Below are 18,301 nucleotides of genomic sequence, written 5' to 3'. Positions count from 1 at the left end.
ACTTACTATCCTCAGTTAAAGTTTGGAAGCGTGTCTCTAGTTCTGAAATCTTCTCCGTTAGCCTGACTGTTTCCTTGCATTTATCACATATTTATCCTATATTGCCGATGGGGAAGGCTATACTAAACATGTGGCATGAAGTGCAGGTGACAATAACAGGTGAAGACATTACTCACCGTGTTTGTTGACTGATTCTTACTCACCTGGGCTTTTATTAACTCAGAGGCGCGTGCGTGCGAGAGAGAAATAAATAAATAAACTGAGCGCACGGGTGGCGCGTTAATAGACTAGCGAGTTACTAGCGTGTCGTGCTAAGAATAACGGAAGCTAGCGAATGATAAGTAAGCTGTAATTAGTAGTATAAACAATTGGAAATGATAGTAAATGATGGTTCAAAACAGAAAGAAATACGAAGCTAATACGAGGCTTAGATGGAGCTTACAGCCTCGAAGCAGACAAAACTCACAGCACAGCAGGCAGCGAGGCAGACAGCAATTCCCCATCATGCCCCACCCACATTTGTTCTTGTTCCTAAAGCGTTTCACTCAGATATACGGCACAATAGGGCAGAAAAGACCAGCGCAACTTCAGTCTCATGAAGACTTTAATGCAAGCTTTCAGTTGATTGTAAAAATGGGGTGGGTTTATGCAGACAAAATGATTAGAGAAATCCGACATATGTTAATAGAGAGAAGTCTGTCATGTCACCAAAAGATGAAGTTATGACATTTTAAATTTAAAGTTACAAGGCCAAAAAAAACCAAGAGTCATTTTAATAGCATGCATCTAGAAAATAGATGAGGTGAAATTCCATTTCATGCCGACGTTTAGCATAAAACAGAGAAGTTGGTCTTAATTGTTTGTGGTTATGTTTACTGTAGGAATGCTCTCCAGTGTTTCACCGTCAGGTGCAGTGCGGTAGCGGCTCGGCTCGATGACCCGTACATCGACACCACCATGAAGGTAACACATGTCATCATGGGTTTCCCTGTTTTTGTATATTTTCTCTTTTTTTCCACCGACGGTCTTCAAACTCAGTGCTACTATTAAAACACCTAAGTGGAAGTCTTGAACCGTTTGTGCTGCGAACTTGAATGATACATCATGTGGCTTGTGTGCTGTTACTTTACGTCAGATTTTCAACTGCCAGATCAGCAAAATGGCTGAAAATATCCCTGAAACCCACTCAGAAGGAGGGGAAGTCTTTAGAACGGGGTCTTTTTGAGCCCCGGAAAACACATAGCAAGACGCTAAAGCCACTTTTCCACCATCGGGCCAAACCATTCTCATTGCATAATTATTTGATTTACATAATTATCCAGTAAGGATACGGTTTCTTTTTCTGCTGTGGAACTGATAATGGAGCTCTTTGCATTGTAATACAAATGTGTCAGTCATTGCCTTGGTGACACAAACGTTTACAGACGGTATGAGATGTAAATAGTGCCACATGGTGAATGATCAGATATTTCTAACTTCTATAGAGGTTTTGCCTTGATGTCACTTTCCCGCCGAACTGAGTGGCAGAAGAGCTGCTGCATGACTGGAGTTAACAGGGGAAACTGTGAAGATGCCAGTAAAACAAACCATTATCAGTTTAAATTAAAGGTTGGACTCTATATAGTGTTCCTTACAACTTACCAAAGATCCAGTGATATTGACATGCAGCCAGGAATCGTGTTTTTCTGACATATGCGCCTGATTTGGACGCCGGGGAAATAAATAAAGCAAATTTGCCTGTGAACGCTTTATATAAACACAATATAGGAAGGTCTAAATCCAGGTGATCACTTATATCAATGTTCTATATATACTGTATATACACAGGTGAAAGTCGAAAAATTAGAATATCGTGCAAAAGTTATAATTTTGATAACTATGGCTTACAGCTTATTAAAACCCCAAATTTCAAAATCTCAGAAAATTAGAATATTACATAAAAAATAAAATAAAAAAAGATTTTTAAATGCAGAAATGTCGGCCCTCTGAAAAGTATAATCATGCATATGTATATATATACTAAATATATTAGTTTCACCTTTTAATTTGAATTACAGAAATACATGAACTGTTGCACAATATTCAAATTTTTCGAGTTTCACCTGTATATCATCATATCGTCCAGCTCTAAAACTTGTATAGTTTTTTTTTGTCATTGTTTATTTAAAAACGTCCAATTATGCAGAATATAAGATGGTAAATATTTAATTGAGGAGTTGTCAATACAATATAGGGTATAATTTTACTCAAATTCAACATATTGAGAAAAAATTATAACTGCAAATTCACCTTTCTTTCTCTGGATCCAATTGTTTCTGTGAATTACAGCGATCCATTTTATTCTCTGTCCTGTAGCTTTCAGATGTTTGTAAAAATACATCTCAGATTTCTTGTCAAATCTAGTTGTACAATAAATCTCAAAGCTCTTTCCTGTTTTAGATGTGTTTAGTGTGTTTTTCTGGGCACTCACGCTGAAAACCAATGCTGTCGCTCAGTGTTTCTGCCACTCAGTGTGTGTGCCTGCAGTCACTCCGGCCGACGGTGACGTCACACGCATACCCTCTATTACGCCACTCATATAGTGCGCTTGGCCAGATACAGAGAGAAACTGGTAGGCAGGCGATAGACATGAGCACGCATTCTACCAGAACACATAGAGCGGAATGAGAACGGTTTGTAATCGCCCCGAAACAAGCTCAAATTGAAAAATTATTGTAAGAGTTCCTCACCGTTTTTAGAACAAACTGTGGTAAAGAGACTCTCGAATCAAGGCCATGAGTACTGCATTTTTGCAGAAACCACTCATATTGACTTATCTGAATATCTGAGCGCTGTCCCATCAGGCCTGTCCACCCTCCACGATGGAGGTGTGCGCTCTGAGGATCCAGCTCTTCATCGGACTCAAGGTTCTCTGTCAGGATGGAAATCATATTGTTCTCCTGACAGCAGCAGACGTGGACAGCAAAGAGGACATCGAGAGATCAGCCCGCAAAAACACGTACGTGTGCTTGTTCACGATCACTGCTCGCAACACGTTTATATCCTGATTAAACATTTCAGAGTGCATGAATTGTGAAATGTTTATCTCTTATGTTTTGACTGCTTGATTCTTTCAGTATGACGTTGCTGTTTGGTTTGTAGATGTTTCGTAGTGCCCTGAGTAAATGGCCTGTAACTCTTATTGTAGTGAATCGAGGGAACTCAGGGCCCTGACAGGCATTTTAGTAGCTGTAGGTCTAGAGCCGTCCTCAACGCAGACTCTGGAAAGCCTTCTGTCCAGGTCCTTCCTGTAAGTTAGCGAGTAGCATGATCCTAACAGTGGGCCGCTCTGAAACTCCTCCTAACCCACTGTGAGTGTTACCTGCATGCAGTCGTTCATAACATCTCAGTTTTGTTCAGATGTGACTTCATCATAAATGAGACAAGAACCTCTCAATATGGTTCATGACTTCCTCATATTTAGAGAATACTTTAATACTATAGCTGAATTTAACCAACCACAGCTACTAATCCCACAACCCCTTTCAGTCCGGCAAATTAACAAGTAACTCGTTGTCCCTCCATTTAAAGGGGTCATGACATTAGAAATCAACTGGTCTTTATTCAATTAAAACACCTTGCAAGATGTTTATGTTTATATAGCTTAAAACATCCTCATTATAAACAAAGAATTTATGTAATAAAAATCCAAAAACGGCTTTTTTTGTTATTGCGGGATCTGTGGCGCAACACAAGAAAACACATTTGCATGTGACTTCCTCCAGAGCAAGACATCGACGAATAGTGATACATCATCGCCCCATAGACTCCGCCCACTGGCGTCACTTAACGGATGACTGATGTGTCTACACTGGTTGTGAGCGTTGCGTCAAAAGCAAATTATAATCACTGACGCAGTCTACACTGATACAGTATACAGATGCGTGTTCAGTTTAAACAGCGTGTTTTCGTCTCTGTACACGCTTGGTTTATTTTAATGGTGTCCCGGTTCACATCAGAGGATTATATGTTTTTTCGGAGCATTTTGTTTTGTAATCGAGGCACAGTGTAATGGAGAGTTCGCAAAGAAACTTGTGTTGACAGTTGAAGCTGCGACTATATTGGATCTGTCAGAAGCTGCATTACAAACCATAATTAAATGATTTCATAATGCTTTGTCTGCAAATGGCGGTTTTATTTGGATAATGTTCTCAAAACGCTTACTCGCGTGCAATAGCCAGTGAGCGTAGAGACTGTTTCCTATGCAGTGACGTTAGCCAATTATAACAGTGGCGGTTTACTGACTAGCCTTAAAGGAGCCGCGCCTTAAAAACTGATCCTTTCAGACAGATGCTCACAGAATTAAGGTTGAAAATAATTGTTTTCCCACTTATAAATGAGTTTTTGTTTTGTTTTTTGTGCAAAAAACTTTATTAACATTAGAAGTGAAGCTTGAGGGACATGTTATATACTGTATATATATATATATATATATATATATAATAAAATAAAATACATCATGACCCCTTTAAGTGTGTTTTATTGGTATTATTTGTATAATGACCTAGAATACTGACATAAGGTGCAGTCACATTAATGAAAAGTCATTGAAATTCATTAAACTTTTGTGGGCAAAACTGTTCAATTGTCTATTGTCAACAGTGATGTATGAAGCACAGTTTAACAGAAATCACTTTTAAACCAAGCGGCTTTCTGTTGGTCAATGCGGCAAATTTGCACGATCAACTGCGAAATGTGCATAGAAAAATCTTTAGCCCTTACACATAATTCCAGATGGTTGCTGCATTTCACCCAAAAACAATAGTAAATGTGGCGGCACCTTGACTTATGTAAACGCAAGCAGTGAATGCAGTTTGGACCTTTGACTGTTATCATTGTCTTCTATGTTCCTCAGATCCAGGAAGATCTCCATCTCCAAGCCCACAGAGCCGACGGACAGCGGTCACGGCTGGAACCTCTATGTCATCACTTCTGTGTCCACACTGCAGCTCTACAGAGAAATAGTACTGGAGCTTCAGATATTGATTTGATTATCACAAACTCTTTTAGAGCCAGGCTATTGTTGAGACGTTTATATTTTATTCTTACATTTTGATAGGAAGAGACCTTCTGATTGACGTGTAAAGCGTCCAACAACAGTTATGAATTGGCATTTCTGAAATCGATAATGCTAATCGTTTGCTGCCGTTAATGGCACAGAAATTATACATGCAGAAAATCCTTTATTTACGCTAATTTGCTTAAATCAAACCAAATTAAAGGTACAGTATGTGATTTTTTTTTAATTGTTGCTGAACACAGTTCATATTTGAAATCAACCAAAACAAACACACCCCTCCCTTCATTGCTCCAAAGGCACGAAACTTGCAATGTAAGAGTGGATGTCTCTTTTAACATAGCAGAAGCGAAGATGACTGATGAACGACAAGGAAGCACAAAAAATGAACATGCAGTACACAAGAGTATATACTAGCAAGAGTTGGTTGTTAGTGGCCAGCAGCACACAGTCAAAACCACATTACTCACCTATGGAACAAAAAAAACACAACCTCCATTTTCAGGCCTTCCCGCTGAGTTCTCTCCAGAGCTGAAAAGCTTTTCCAATATTAACTTGGGTCCTAAAGCTCTTGCCTGATCATAACACCTTTCCAGTGATATTTTATATTTGTAATGTCTATCAGCCATCTCTCTTTTCTTCAAATGTCCCTCTTGCTCTTTCTCTCTCCTCCCCCATCATGAGTGGACACGCCTCCTACTGCTGATTGGCTCACTCTCTCTCCCCCATCATGAGTGGACACACCCCCTACTGCTGATTGGCTCACTCTCTCTCCCCCATCATGAGTGGACACACCCCCTACTGCTGATTGGCTCACTCTCTCTCCCCCATCATGAGTGGACACTCCCCCTACTGCTGATTGGCTCACACTCTCTCTCCCCCATCATGAGTGGACACACCCCCTACTGCTGATTGGCTCACTCTCTCTCCCCCATCATGAGTGGACACACCCCCTACTGCTGATTGGCTCACTCTCTCTCCCCATTCATGAGTGGACACACCCCCTACTGCTGATTGGCTCACTCTCTCTCCCCCATCATGAGTGGACACACCCCCTACTGCTGATTGGCTCACTCTCTCTCCCCCATCATGAGTGGACACTCCCCCTACTGCTGATTGGCTCACACTCTCTCCTCCCCATCATGAGTGGACACACCCCCTACTGCTAATTGGCTCACACTCTCTCCCCCATCATGAGTGGACACGCCTCCTACTGCTGATTGGCTCACACTCTCTCTCCTCCCCACCATGAGTGGACACACCCCCTACTGCTAATAGGCTCACACTCTCTCCCCCATCATGGGTGGACACGCCTCCTACTGCTAATTGGCTCACTCTCTCTCCCCCATCATGAGTGGACACGCCTCCTACTGCTGATTGGCTCACTCTCCCCCATCATGAGTGGACACGCCTCCTACTGCTAATTGGCTCACTCTCTCTCCCACATCATGAGTGGACACGCCTCCTACTGCTGATTGGCTCACTCTCTCTCCCCCATCATGAGTGGACACGCCTCCTACTGCTGATTGGCTCACACTCTCTCTCCCCCATCATGAGTGGACACCCCCTACTGCTGATTGGCTCACTCTCTCTCCTCATGATGAGTGGACACACCCCCTACTGCTGATTGGCTCACTCTCCCCCATCATGAGTGGACACGCCTCCTACTGCTGATTGGCTCACTCTCTCTCCCCCATCATGAGTGGACACACCCCCTACTGCTGATTGGCTCACACTCTCCTCATCATGAGTAGACACGCCTCCTACTGCTGATTGGCTCACTCTCTCTCCCCCATCATGAGTGGACACGCCTCCTATTGCTGATTGGCTCACTCTCTCTCCTCATCATGAGTGGACATGCACCCTTCTGCTGATTTGCTCACTCTCTCCTCCCCATCATGAGTCGACACACCCCCTACTGCTGATTGGCTCACTCTCTCCCCCCCATCATGAGTGGACACGCCCCCTACTGCTGATTGGCTCACTCTCTCCCCCCCATCATGAGTGGACACACCCCCTACTGCTGATTGGCTCACTCTCTCTCCCCCATCATGAGTGGACACACCCCCTACTGCTGATTGGCTCACTCTCCTCATCATGAGTAGACACGCCTCCTACTGCTGATTGGCTCACTCTCTCTCCCCCATCATGAGTGGACACGCCTCCTATTGCTGATTGGCTCACTCTCTCTCCTCATCATGAGTGGACATGCCCCCTTCTGCTGATTTGCTCACTCTCTCCTCCCCATCATGAGTCGACACACCCCCTACTGCTGATTGGCTCACTCTCTCCCCCCCATCATGAGTGGACACGCCCCCTACTGCTGATTGGCTCACTCTCTCCCCCCCATCATGAGTGGACACGCCCCCTACTGCTGATTGGCTCACTCTCTCCCCCCCATCATGAGTGGACACGCCCCCTACTGCTGATTGGCTCACTCTCTCTCCCCCATCATGATGCACTTTCATCAGTGTTTTTCAAAAATCGCTTACTGCACCTTTAACATTTTTAACATTGTCCTGTTTCTAGAGCCCTATGATTTCCATGAGGCAGAAAACATGGGTGGAATCGGGGAATTTAGCCAATAAAATGAAATGTACAGTATAACATGGAATGTCACATAATTTGTTGATTTTTCATGAATAGATCAAAAGCAGGGCTGTACACTTAATCAAATTGCGATGTTGTCTGTAAATATTAAAACGCAAAATATTTTTGTTATTTAAATATGAAGTCTGCATGTTAACATATTCCCTCCTGGCCTTGATTCTTTGTGTGAATAAGCAGTGCCGTTTAGCACACATACCTATGTATGCTTGACTCCCGTGATGTTTTTAGCATCTGTTGTCTCACTAAATGAGGACTTGAACTTCCTCTCCAGAGCTGCTCTGAGAGTCACTATCGTCTTCACGAAAACCCATCAAAATAAATGTTCAGTTTAACTTGTTGAAATTGAGACAGAAATATATGACTATTGCACAGTAGATTGTACTGTAAATAATACAAATTAAATAATAATAATCATAATTAAATTATTAACCTCTAATTTTAAATGTTTAACCATATTCTAACAGTAAATGTTGTGCATCACTGTGTGCATCACTTAAATGTTCATTTGATTTATATTTCAAAAGATTAATATAAAGTGTTAATGTTTTATGTTATTAATACATTTGTATTAAATCATAAATCCAGAAAAATTACACATTATGACAGAATTACAGAAAAAAAATTCTTAGGGCACTATTATTGTAGAAATTGTGATAAATTATTTAATTGTAAAAGTTTTATGAATTCCATTTATTAGCCATGCTTTTTGATCATTAAAATTAAATGAAACAATTAAGACGGAATTTAATTAAATTTGATGTATTAAATAAAACTGAATCCAGAATAAAAAAAAAAAAGAATTTGGGAGAAAATAAACCCGATTTCATAGGGTCCACATGCTGCATGTAAGCGTTCCTCATTGTTTCCATCAGGTGGAATACAGCCGGAGATACGAGCAGTCGAGCCCGTCGTCTCAGAGCTGCGTTCACCTGCTGAGTGAAGGTCACCTGCTCCTGCGCACGGCCCTGCTCCTGCAGCGGGGGGGCCCTGAGCCTGAGCCTGAGCCTGAGCCTGCGGAGAGAAGAGCGCAGCTGGAGCTGGCCTTCCAGGAGAGCTGCGCTCACTTAGGAGACTGCTTCAGCAGGTCAGATGCGTGCATGATGGGGTCTGTCATTTTCCGTAGCACTCTGATCTCATGATTCATTCACAGGTTCGATAAGAAGGACTATCATCTGGCTCTTCCGTACTATAAGATGTCAGGCCTCACTGTGACTGATGTCATTAAGAGGAATATGTCCATGAGCAGCTCCTCAAACGGTTACGGCAAAGGATTTCTCTTCTTCCTGAAGCATTCGATCTACGAGGAGAACATGGAGGAGCTTAGCAAGGTACTGAAGGAAACACACATGGACATTTCTGATATAATGGTCACACATACATGCTGAAACGCAAATTCACTTATTGCAAATGAGATGTGCATAAAGTTGCTGAAATTAAATGAATGGTTATTTTACATATTTACTCAGAATTCTCTTGTTAGGTAGGCAGGTTACGCAAATGCATATATCGAAATTTAGATAATCTAAAAATGGCCTAATAATCATCTGATGCGGGGGCTTTCAAACGGGGAGAAGCTTAGGGGTCTGTGCACATTTTTCAGTTTTATTTTTTGTTTACAAAAATATATTTTTGTGCTGTTAAAGCAGAACTAAGTAACTTTTTTACCTTAACCGAACAGCTTTGGAGTCATTGTAATGTTTATATTACTGATTTCGTGTTGAATGGTGGTCGTCTCGCACCCCCCTGGTGCCTGTGAGCCGCAAAACCACCCTTGCAACTTTGGGCCGGCGGGCCGCCGTGTTTGTTCAGTGTTAGGAAGTATCGTGTGATATCAGGTCTCGCGAGGTAACGAATTGCTTTACGGCACTGCACGCGTACACGCCCCCATCCAGGATACGGCTAGCTATAAGAACAACTATCGTCCCATGGCAAAGCTGGCATATAACAAGCAGAAAGCTAGAAAAACATTGTCGGAGGAACAAAGAAAGAGGAAATGGCAGCATGACCGAGCGAGGAGTCAGACACGAGTAAACATCGGACCTGCGTTTTCAGAATGGCGAATAAAAACGAAGAAAGCGCGGTCGGAAGAGTCTAGAAAAAGTTAACGAGAATCTGACAGCGCGAGGAACTGGACAAGAGTCCCACTCGCTCAGTCTTTCACTGTTAAAGTCGATTCCTGCGATTATCATGAGAACAGTTGTCAGTATCTCACACAATTATCAGGACATAAATAAGCCTACACGTTGTAAATAGTGTAAATGAGCGCAATTTGCAAACTATTATGATAAATTGGAATAATCATGTCTAACAACATCATAACGGACATTGTTACGAAATCAGGGCTCTCAAGTGTCACGCATTGAGCGTGATAGTCACTCATTTCGGGCTTTTGTCACGCTCTCCCGCCACACATTGTATTTCTCACGCTGAAAAACTATTTGTAATATATTTAATATGCCAAAACTCTGGCCGCGCCGCTCTCACTGTGGAACCGGCAGGAATCAAACGCGTCTCCTCTCGTGTTGTTCGTCGAGCTACACAATAGCCAATCAGAAAATAGCACTATTGTATCTGGGTAAGATTTAACGCAACAACCAATGACAAAAATGTATCTGTCGGCTGGATGTCACTCTTGCCTGTCTTCAAAACTTGAGAGCCCTGCGAAATAATGCAACGTACATGATACACTTTATTGGTGTCAACTGGCATTTAGGCTCAGGTAAGCCTAACGCGGTAGGCTACTTTATTATTATGAAGTGCAGAGGCCGTGAGTGCAGATACGCTCTGCGTGAGTGGTGTTTACGACAGTAACGTTAAATACAAGTACTCTACAGCGACTCTAGGGATCGCTGTTTGACAAAAACAGAAATCCTGCATAGTGCCGCTTTAAAGTTTAAAGTGAATTTGATAAGATTACAGATTTATTCAGCTGGGACTGAAATCAATCATTTTATTTTACTCTATTGATAAAGTTTTTAACAGTAATATAAAAACATTTTATTTGAAAGGTTTGTACAGCTATAACTATATATACGACTATCATTATTCTAACAACAGGTAGAAAAACATACACTGTCTACTAAATACAACGTTTACGGATACATTTAATTATCTTTAGTATAATTACAATATAAAATAAAATAAAAATAATTTGGGGAAAGATTTCTTTAGAAATGGTATATAATTGTTAAAAAAAAGTAAGTAAATAGTCTTTTTAATATCAAACTTTGGATTTGGGTAAAATGTACCGCTGCCGTTATATTAAATAAGTAAGTCCCTCACAAAAGAATCATCATGTTGGGGATTCTGGGTAACAAAAAGTCTGATATAAAAGAAAATGAGGGATGAGTCAAAAAAATTGTGTGGTTATATTTTGTGGTTATCAAAATACTGTCACAAATGCTGTCGATTCAACTTGTGCTGCACCTGGAATATTTTATTTTTATTTTTTTTACTTTAGGCAAAATTTCATGCTTAAACTTAAACTTCCGGCTGAACTCAAAGAACACACAAATTGAACAGCTGTATGGTTTGCAGTTTTGCAATTATAATAAGAATGTAATTATTTATCTTTTAATTCATAGCATTAGTTTCATGAATTTATTTATTGGTTAAGAATAATGAAATCACACAAAATCTTTGTAACAGCTTTGCAAACCTCATTTAAAACCAAGTATAATTTGTTATATTGAATGATAATGTAGTTATAACAGTCGTCCTGTATCGTGTGTGTGTTACAGGACATGGCTGATAAAGTGCTGGAGATCTTTAGTGTGGCTGAACCTGCTCAGCTTCCCCATGTTGTGAGCAGCCCGTCCATGCTGAAGGCTGACCCCGACGGGGCCATTGCCCTCCTGAGACAGCTGGAGGCCCCCGGGGCCCCGTCCATCACCCTGTCCCTGTGTATCGCCTCCCTGGCGCTGCGGGAGGGGGACCTGCACACCTACAGCCAGCTGATGGACCGCCACGCTGAGGTATTTCAGGAGTTCTCTACCGTTTTACACACATTTCAGTATGTATGATTCATTCATTATGTAGAAATGTGGCTGCTTGTTTTTGCGCTGGCACTCTGCAGCATTGTTAGGTATTTGTCCCAGATTTGTACGTTATCCCTCTGAAAACTCTAAACACACTCAAGTACGGCACACACTGTTTTTTTGAAGGAATATACAGGAGTGGACATTGGAGGAGCGGATCTTCTCTATGTCATAATCATTTGTTCACATACATGTATTCATAACTTCAATGAGCTCATTGATCTGCCATAAATTATTACATTGTTTAAATAATACATTTTTAGCTAACTGCGATTTGTATATGTACATTTCTGAAATTCATAACATGGACAGTGGACATTGTAATGTGGGCTCGTGCATTTTCTGTAAAGATGCTTTGAAACGATATGTATTGTAAAAAAAGAATAATGGAAAGCAGGTCGAAAATGTACAGTTTTCCCATTAATTTGCCCCCAAAGATCAAGATATGGGTTAAAAAAATGCCCTTGTATGCATATTTGTTTTTATATTTATAACATACAGTATAGTTAAGCAATTATCAGACGAGCAAGATTGCTGTTTGTCCCAAATTTCAGCATGATTGCAAAGGGATATAATTTTTATACATTTCAATTAACAAGAGGTTAATATTAAGTGACTTACATTTTAGACACAATATTATCTGTTCTTGTCATTTCGCCAGCAAAAATAGTTCCAAACAAATCCACATCAGAACATGTATGCTGAATTTGGAACCATATACTACTCTTACTATTTTTTTCCATAGAAAGAAGTAGAAGTAGAAGTAGTACGAGTTCTCAAGTAGTATTCTAGTATGCAGTTCTGATAGTGTTGTAGTACTTGTCACTGGTCTCGAGAACATCATTTTTTTAAGGTCTTGTCTCAGTTTCAACACACTCTTGACTTAGGATCGGTTTCGGTGGTCTTGACTACAACACTTTGTTTCTGAATTCATCAATAGTGGTGTTTGGTTCATGAATCAATCCAAATTTGAACAAATTGGTTAAGCGAATGATTCAATTACCCATTCATAAAATCATCGGTAACTGGCTTTGTTATTTAATGAATCAGTCGATTTGAACTAATCAAATGATTCAATGACTCGCTCATTAAGACAGTGACTTGCCGCCGTTTCACCGTTTCATTTTTAAAAACATAGTTTCGCCATCATTTCATATTTCTATATTTAAAACTTTGTTAAATATAAACGTTGAATAAAATATTAAACTCACAATGTTGATGTAATTGAAATTTATTGCCTTTATGTCAGCTTAATAGACAGAGAAAACTCACTGCTTATGACTGAATCACTTTTGTATATTTTATAAGAATCAATTTATATTTAATTCATACAGTGAAGACTATAGAGTGTTTTATTGTTTACATTTGATTACATTTTTTAAAGTATGTCTTACTACAGGTTAAATAAATGCTGCTTCGTTCTTATTTAAAAAAAATCTATTGGCCATATAAACCTTTATCGTGAAATAAAATGTATCTTATTGTGAAATAAGATTTTGGTCATATCGCCCACCTCTTACTACATATGGTGTTCTGTTTGTTTTTCCTGACTTTGTGAGGTGTGTAACTGAATCACATGTTAATTCTCTGCCGTCTGCAGATGCTGCAGGTGTACGGCTTCATCGAAGAGCCCAAACTACTGCTCCACGGCAGAGGGAAGGCGGTTCTGCCCACCGCACTGGCCCGGCACCTGTGCGACACACACCAGGGACTGCTGGTGGCGGCGGTCGTAGCACTGCACGAGAACAGCAAGATCCGACTGCAGGAGGCCGATCTCTTCTTCCAGGTACACACAGAGAGAGTCAGAGAGTGTTTCTGTCCGTGTCATTCTCATAGCCGTGTGTGTTAATCTCTCTCTCTCAGGAGCTGTGTAAGGATGGCGTTGCGGTTAAGAGCAGTCCTCAGTTACTGGTGGACTTCTGGGAGGCTCTGTTAGTAGCGTCCTCTCATGAATCCATCATCCAAGAGCTGCTCTTCCGTCTCACGTCTGTCTATATCGACCGCATCACGTGCAGAGATCGCTCCGGCGTCAAAGCCCTCAAAACGGCAGAGGATCTGGTGAGCAAGATAATCTACCTATCATAATGTAACACATCAGGTGTTTTGTTTACACGTTTCTAGGTTATTAATAGACAGGGTGGCCACGGGTCCTTAAAAAGTCTTAATGTCTTAAAGTTTTCCAAATAAAACGCTTTAAAAAGTATTAAAATGTCTTAAATTCAGATTCGATGGGTCTTAAATATTTCTGGTCACATTACTGCTAAGATTTCTCCAGTCCGACAGACCCAATGTCCGTCAAATAACCAGTGAAGCATCGAATCGCGAGAATGATTCTGATTTTATTACATAAACAGCGATTGATAATGATAATGTATTTCTGGTAGCGCTGTTGAGACTCGCGCTGCCTGTCTGCACTGACATGCTCACGCAAAAATCGCTGCAAAAGAAGCTTTCCAACAGGTTTTATCGTAGTTTTTGGAAGAATGTCTGGTTGTGAGGCGTTTGGAAAAATAGGTCCACAGTTTTACAACGAATGGTAAAACACCTGTTGGAAAGCATCTTTTGCAGCGATTTTTGTGTGAGCATATCAGTGCAGACCCCTCGCTGAGTTTCACGTCTTTGTAAACTAAAGTTTAATGCGTTTATGAATGATTGTTCCAAGGCACCTATGAAACCATTGTATATAGGTGGGGGAGGGGGGGGGGGGTGCTAACACAAAAACCTAAAATTCTCGGGACAGCAGCATTTGTCCAAATTTTTATCTCAACCGTTCGATTTCATCAGAAACGATCTTAAAACAGGGATTTACTTGTAAAACGCAGAACTTACCCTTTAAGTAACATAACATGTCAGGAGGTATTTTGCTGTATATTCTCACGATTGCAAATGTTACATTTATTTTAGTTCAAAAACAAGTAGTTAATATTAAATTACTTCAATTACTTAGGTTAAACATTAAATATTAAATATACGTATGTAATATAATGTGTATACATTTCATTCAAAGTGGCATTAAAAATGTCTTAAAAAGTCTTAAATTTAACTTGTTTCTATCTGTAGACACACTGATGAAGTGCTCAAACTGGGGTCCAAGGATCCCCAGTGGGCCACAAAAGAGTTTAGAGAAAACCAGTGTAACAAACATGCATATAAATAGATCATGAACCATAAGATATAAGGAATAATAAGGGTCCGAGAATGGAGCCCTGGGGTACACCACAGAGTAATCTTGCTTTATTAGAATAGAAACCCTAAACACAAACAAAACTGTCTTCTATTATGAAACTTAATTTGTATTATGTATCATGTATCATGAAAACCTTATTTATAAAGCTTTTCCAGCACCACCACTCTCTCTAGCTGAGTAGTTCCTTCCTTCCTTTGTCGTATGGTTTCAGAAAAATTCGATTGCAGAAAAAAAGCTTTTTTGCTCAGAGTTTTTATTTTAAACTTCAAGGCGCTCAGAGCGGTCCTACAAAAACCCGAGGCGCAGCAGGCTGTAAAAACCTGGGGCGCATAAACAGTGCACAAAACTCTCTCTGTCAATAGAAAACCATTTAAAAAGGGCGCATCTCACTGCAAAAAACACATTCTGTGTGATCGGGGCCTTTGGCTTCCCAGATCTATGAGCCCGATCCAACTGTTTGAACTTTCTATTCATCAAAGAATTCTGAAACAAATGTATCACGGTCGCCCGAAAAATTTGAGCCGTAAAAAACTGTTTTCAATATTGGTAACCGGGTCTTGACATTAACACCCGCATGTGCTGTTTGTTTGGGTATCCAATAATGTGCATTTGGGAACTCATATAAAGTCTGACACGCTTTGTGTTTCATAGCGAAGTGTCGCACCATTATCATGTACATGCATGGAGCGTCTCAGCAGCTCGGTTAACAAACTCCATCTCTACTGCACAAATGCTGTGAGTTTGTGTCGCTTATAATCAGGGTTCTAAATTAACACATAAATTAATTTTATGTTAATAAAAACTTACTAGCCAGTTTGGCCGGTGATGCATAAGGCTCATAAGGCTCTGACGTTTCATACGCCCATTGGCTGCACGCAGTTTGCAGTGAAACCAGCGCGAGAAATGATCATGGAAATGAACGGAGCGTCCACCAGAAAACACAAAGAAGATGAAGTACGAACGCAGCCAGAGCAGGGAGCATAGACGGGGAAAAAACGCTAAAAAAAGCAAACTGCGCAGTTATCGTACAGAACGTACATACTCGAGTAAGCATGATTATTGTGTTTATATTGTTTCATATTGAGAAAAACAATAATATCCACATGCTCGAGTGAGAAAACGCGCTGCGCTGACAAGTGCAAAGTGAAGTAACAGCACTTTGCGTTTTCTGTTCTTAAACCTGACTCCCTCAACGAAATTTAAAGGAAGCATATGTCTCAAAATCATTTTGCTACCAGAAGATATCATCTCGGATCATGATTCTCTCGGGGTACAGCTGCTGACCTGCAGTCGTTAATGCAGTGATGGACAGTCGACTGGTGTTTCTTTGGATTTCATGTGATTTCTCATTTCTCATATATATTGTGGTGGTGATTTTATGATAACTCAATTTAATTAATTATTTATTAAAAGTAATTCCATTTTGTAATAGGCTATCATTTTCATCTAGTAATTCCAAACTTTGCGAGGCAGACAACGACATTATGTGATCAAATACAATCCACTTGTTAAACACGTCCACCGGGTGCATTTAATTATAACTGCGAAAAAAAAGAAAAAAGAAAAAAATTCGAATAGTATTTTATTTTTTGAATAATAATTACAGATCGAAAATTTGAATATTCGTACACATCCCTAATAGATAGATAGATCCCAAACTTGAAATGAAATGTTTGCACTTTCTGTGTTGTATTGTACTTTATATGTGTTTTTCATGCCAACGATGTTAATAAAATGATCAAATGCATTCAGTGGCACTCATAATTTCTCTTATTTTCACCGGGAAAATTTGGGCTAGTGGAAATTCTGATTGGCTGGTAACTTTAGAAAGTTACCAGCCACATTGGCTGGTGATCAAAAAAGTTAGTTTAGAACCCTGCTTATAACGTTTATCTGGTAACGCAATGTGCGCCATTTCACCAGATTTGTGAGGAAAATCATTTATAAACTCACACCAATACATGAGACTACAGATACACCAATATGTTTCTAAATATACAAACTGTTCATTGTGATTTCAAAATAAAAGTTCTGAGTTTGCATGTTTTGATTTGCACATGTAATTCAAGAAATTACAGTGGCTGTAGCATTTTTATCGTATAGAAGTGGCCAAATATTAAAGATTAATTGGACGTTTGAATTAAATGTTGTTTGGCCAATATTAAACAAGGGTTTGATCATGCCGTAGTGTAACAACAACAATCACCAGGCATTATTATTATTATGTGTTTTAAGTCATTTTAAAGCCTATTGTTCACTGAGGTCCATTTTTATTACCACAAAAAAATATGATCAGATTACTTAATTAATCATCAAAATAATCGACAAATTACTCAATTACAAAAATAATTAGTTAGAACTTAGCACCTGCATTGTTTTGCATTTTGTGACTTTCAGTCGAATAAAAGACTATTTTTCCAGTCATATATTTCATCATTGAAGAATTTTTATATATTTTATATTTTTATATATTTTAAATAGTGTTGAAATCTCGTGAACTCAATTTCTTGAGTCGTCTCGTGTATTGTCACACCCCTAATAAAACATAATTTCCAAACAACAAAATTGTGACCAGTGAAACTGCTGAGTGGCTTGTAATTTTGAAAAAGCACTGTGACTGGTGAGCAAAAAAGTGAATGTCAAGCAACATTACTGTTTTTACTGTATTTTTGATCAAATAAATGCAGCCTTGGTGAGACTTAATTTAAAAATATTTAAACAATTAGTTATTCCAAACTTTTGACTGGTAGTGTATGTTATGCTTTCTTTTGCTGGTTTTTCTTGGAGTTATTGTGCATAATGGTGCAGAAAACACCACTAATTAAGATAACACAGTTAGCCTGTAAGTGACATTAGGTCTCAAGAGACTGTCTTTAAAAAAGCCTGCATAAATGACCATTACTGTAGCTTGGAAGTGGTATTTAAAGACTTTAATTTTCCTCATCGAATGTTTCTTCATATCCAGATAAACTCCTGTTCTCATTATGGGATGTTGTATCCGTGGGTGAGCATCCTGACGCCTGTCCAGTTCAACATCCCCCATGACCACCAGGAGGACCTGCTCAAACTTCAGGTGTGTTCTCATGTATTTCTCTCTTTTTGGCAAGCAACACCATTAAATAACACATTAATATCCGGGAGCTCTGTGAAGTGCAGCCAGATAAACCGGCTTCAGTTATCACAATTGAAAACCAAAGAGAGCCTCTACATGTCAGTGTTGTGTAATTGCTCTCCCGATGAAGCCATGATATTCTCTCTCTCTCTCTCTGTCTCTCTCTCTCTCTCTCTCTCTCTCTCTCTCTCTCTCTCTCTCTCTGTCTCTCTCTCTCTCTCTCTCTCTCTCTCTCTCTCTCTCTCTCTCTCTCTCTCTCTCTCTCTCTCTGTCTCTCTCTCTCTCTCTCTCTCTCTCTC

At 39.9% G+C, this 18,301-nt stretch overlaps 1 protein-coding gene across 1 annotated transcript in view; it reads left to right on the top strand.

Annotated features, from left to right (window-relative positions):
- The window catches only part of hps3 (HPS3 biogenesis of lysosomal organelles complex 2 subunit 1), a gene marked incomplete at its 3' end in the record, with an annotated part of 32,438 nt that extends 14,166 nt beyond the window's left edge, over positions 1–18,272 (top strand). The window contains exons 7-16 of the mRNA XM_077201778.1: positions 882–963; positions 2,844–2,998; positions 3,188–3,289; positions 4,895–5,003; positions 8,539–8,750; positions 8,817–8,994; positions 11,407–11,640; positions 13,304–13,489; positions 13,567–13,761; positions 17,856–18,272. Coding sequence (XP_077057893.1) covers positions 882–963; positions 2,844–2,998; positions 3,188–3,289; positions 4,895–5,003; positions 8,539–8,750; positions 8,817–8,994; positions 11,407–11,640; positions 13,304–13,489; positions 13,567–13,761; positions 17,856–18,272 — 1,870 coding nt within the window. The remainder of the gene's footprint in view (positions 1–881; positions 964–2,843; positions 2,999–3,187; positions 3,290–4,894; positions 5,004–8,538; positions 8,751–8,816; positions 8,995–11,406; positions 11,641–13,303; positions 13,490–13,566; positions 13,762–17,855) is intronic.
- Positions 18,273–18,301: the final 29 nt, after the last annotated feature.

This window comes from Siphateles boraxobius, unplaced genomic scaffold (genome assembly GCF_051911475.1).
Source record: "Siphateles boraxobius isolate OS27281-9 unplaced genomic scaffold, OSU_SipBor_1 118, whole genome shotgun sequence".
Classification (NCBI taxonomy): Eukaryota; Metazoa; Chordata; class Actinopteri; order Cypriniformes; family Leuciscidae; genus Siphateles; species Siphateles boraxobius.
Note: the sequence above shows the minus strand (reverse complement) of the source record. Positions and strands in the feature narration are given on the sequence as shown.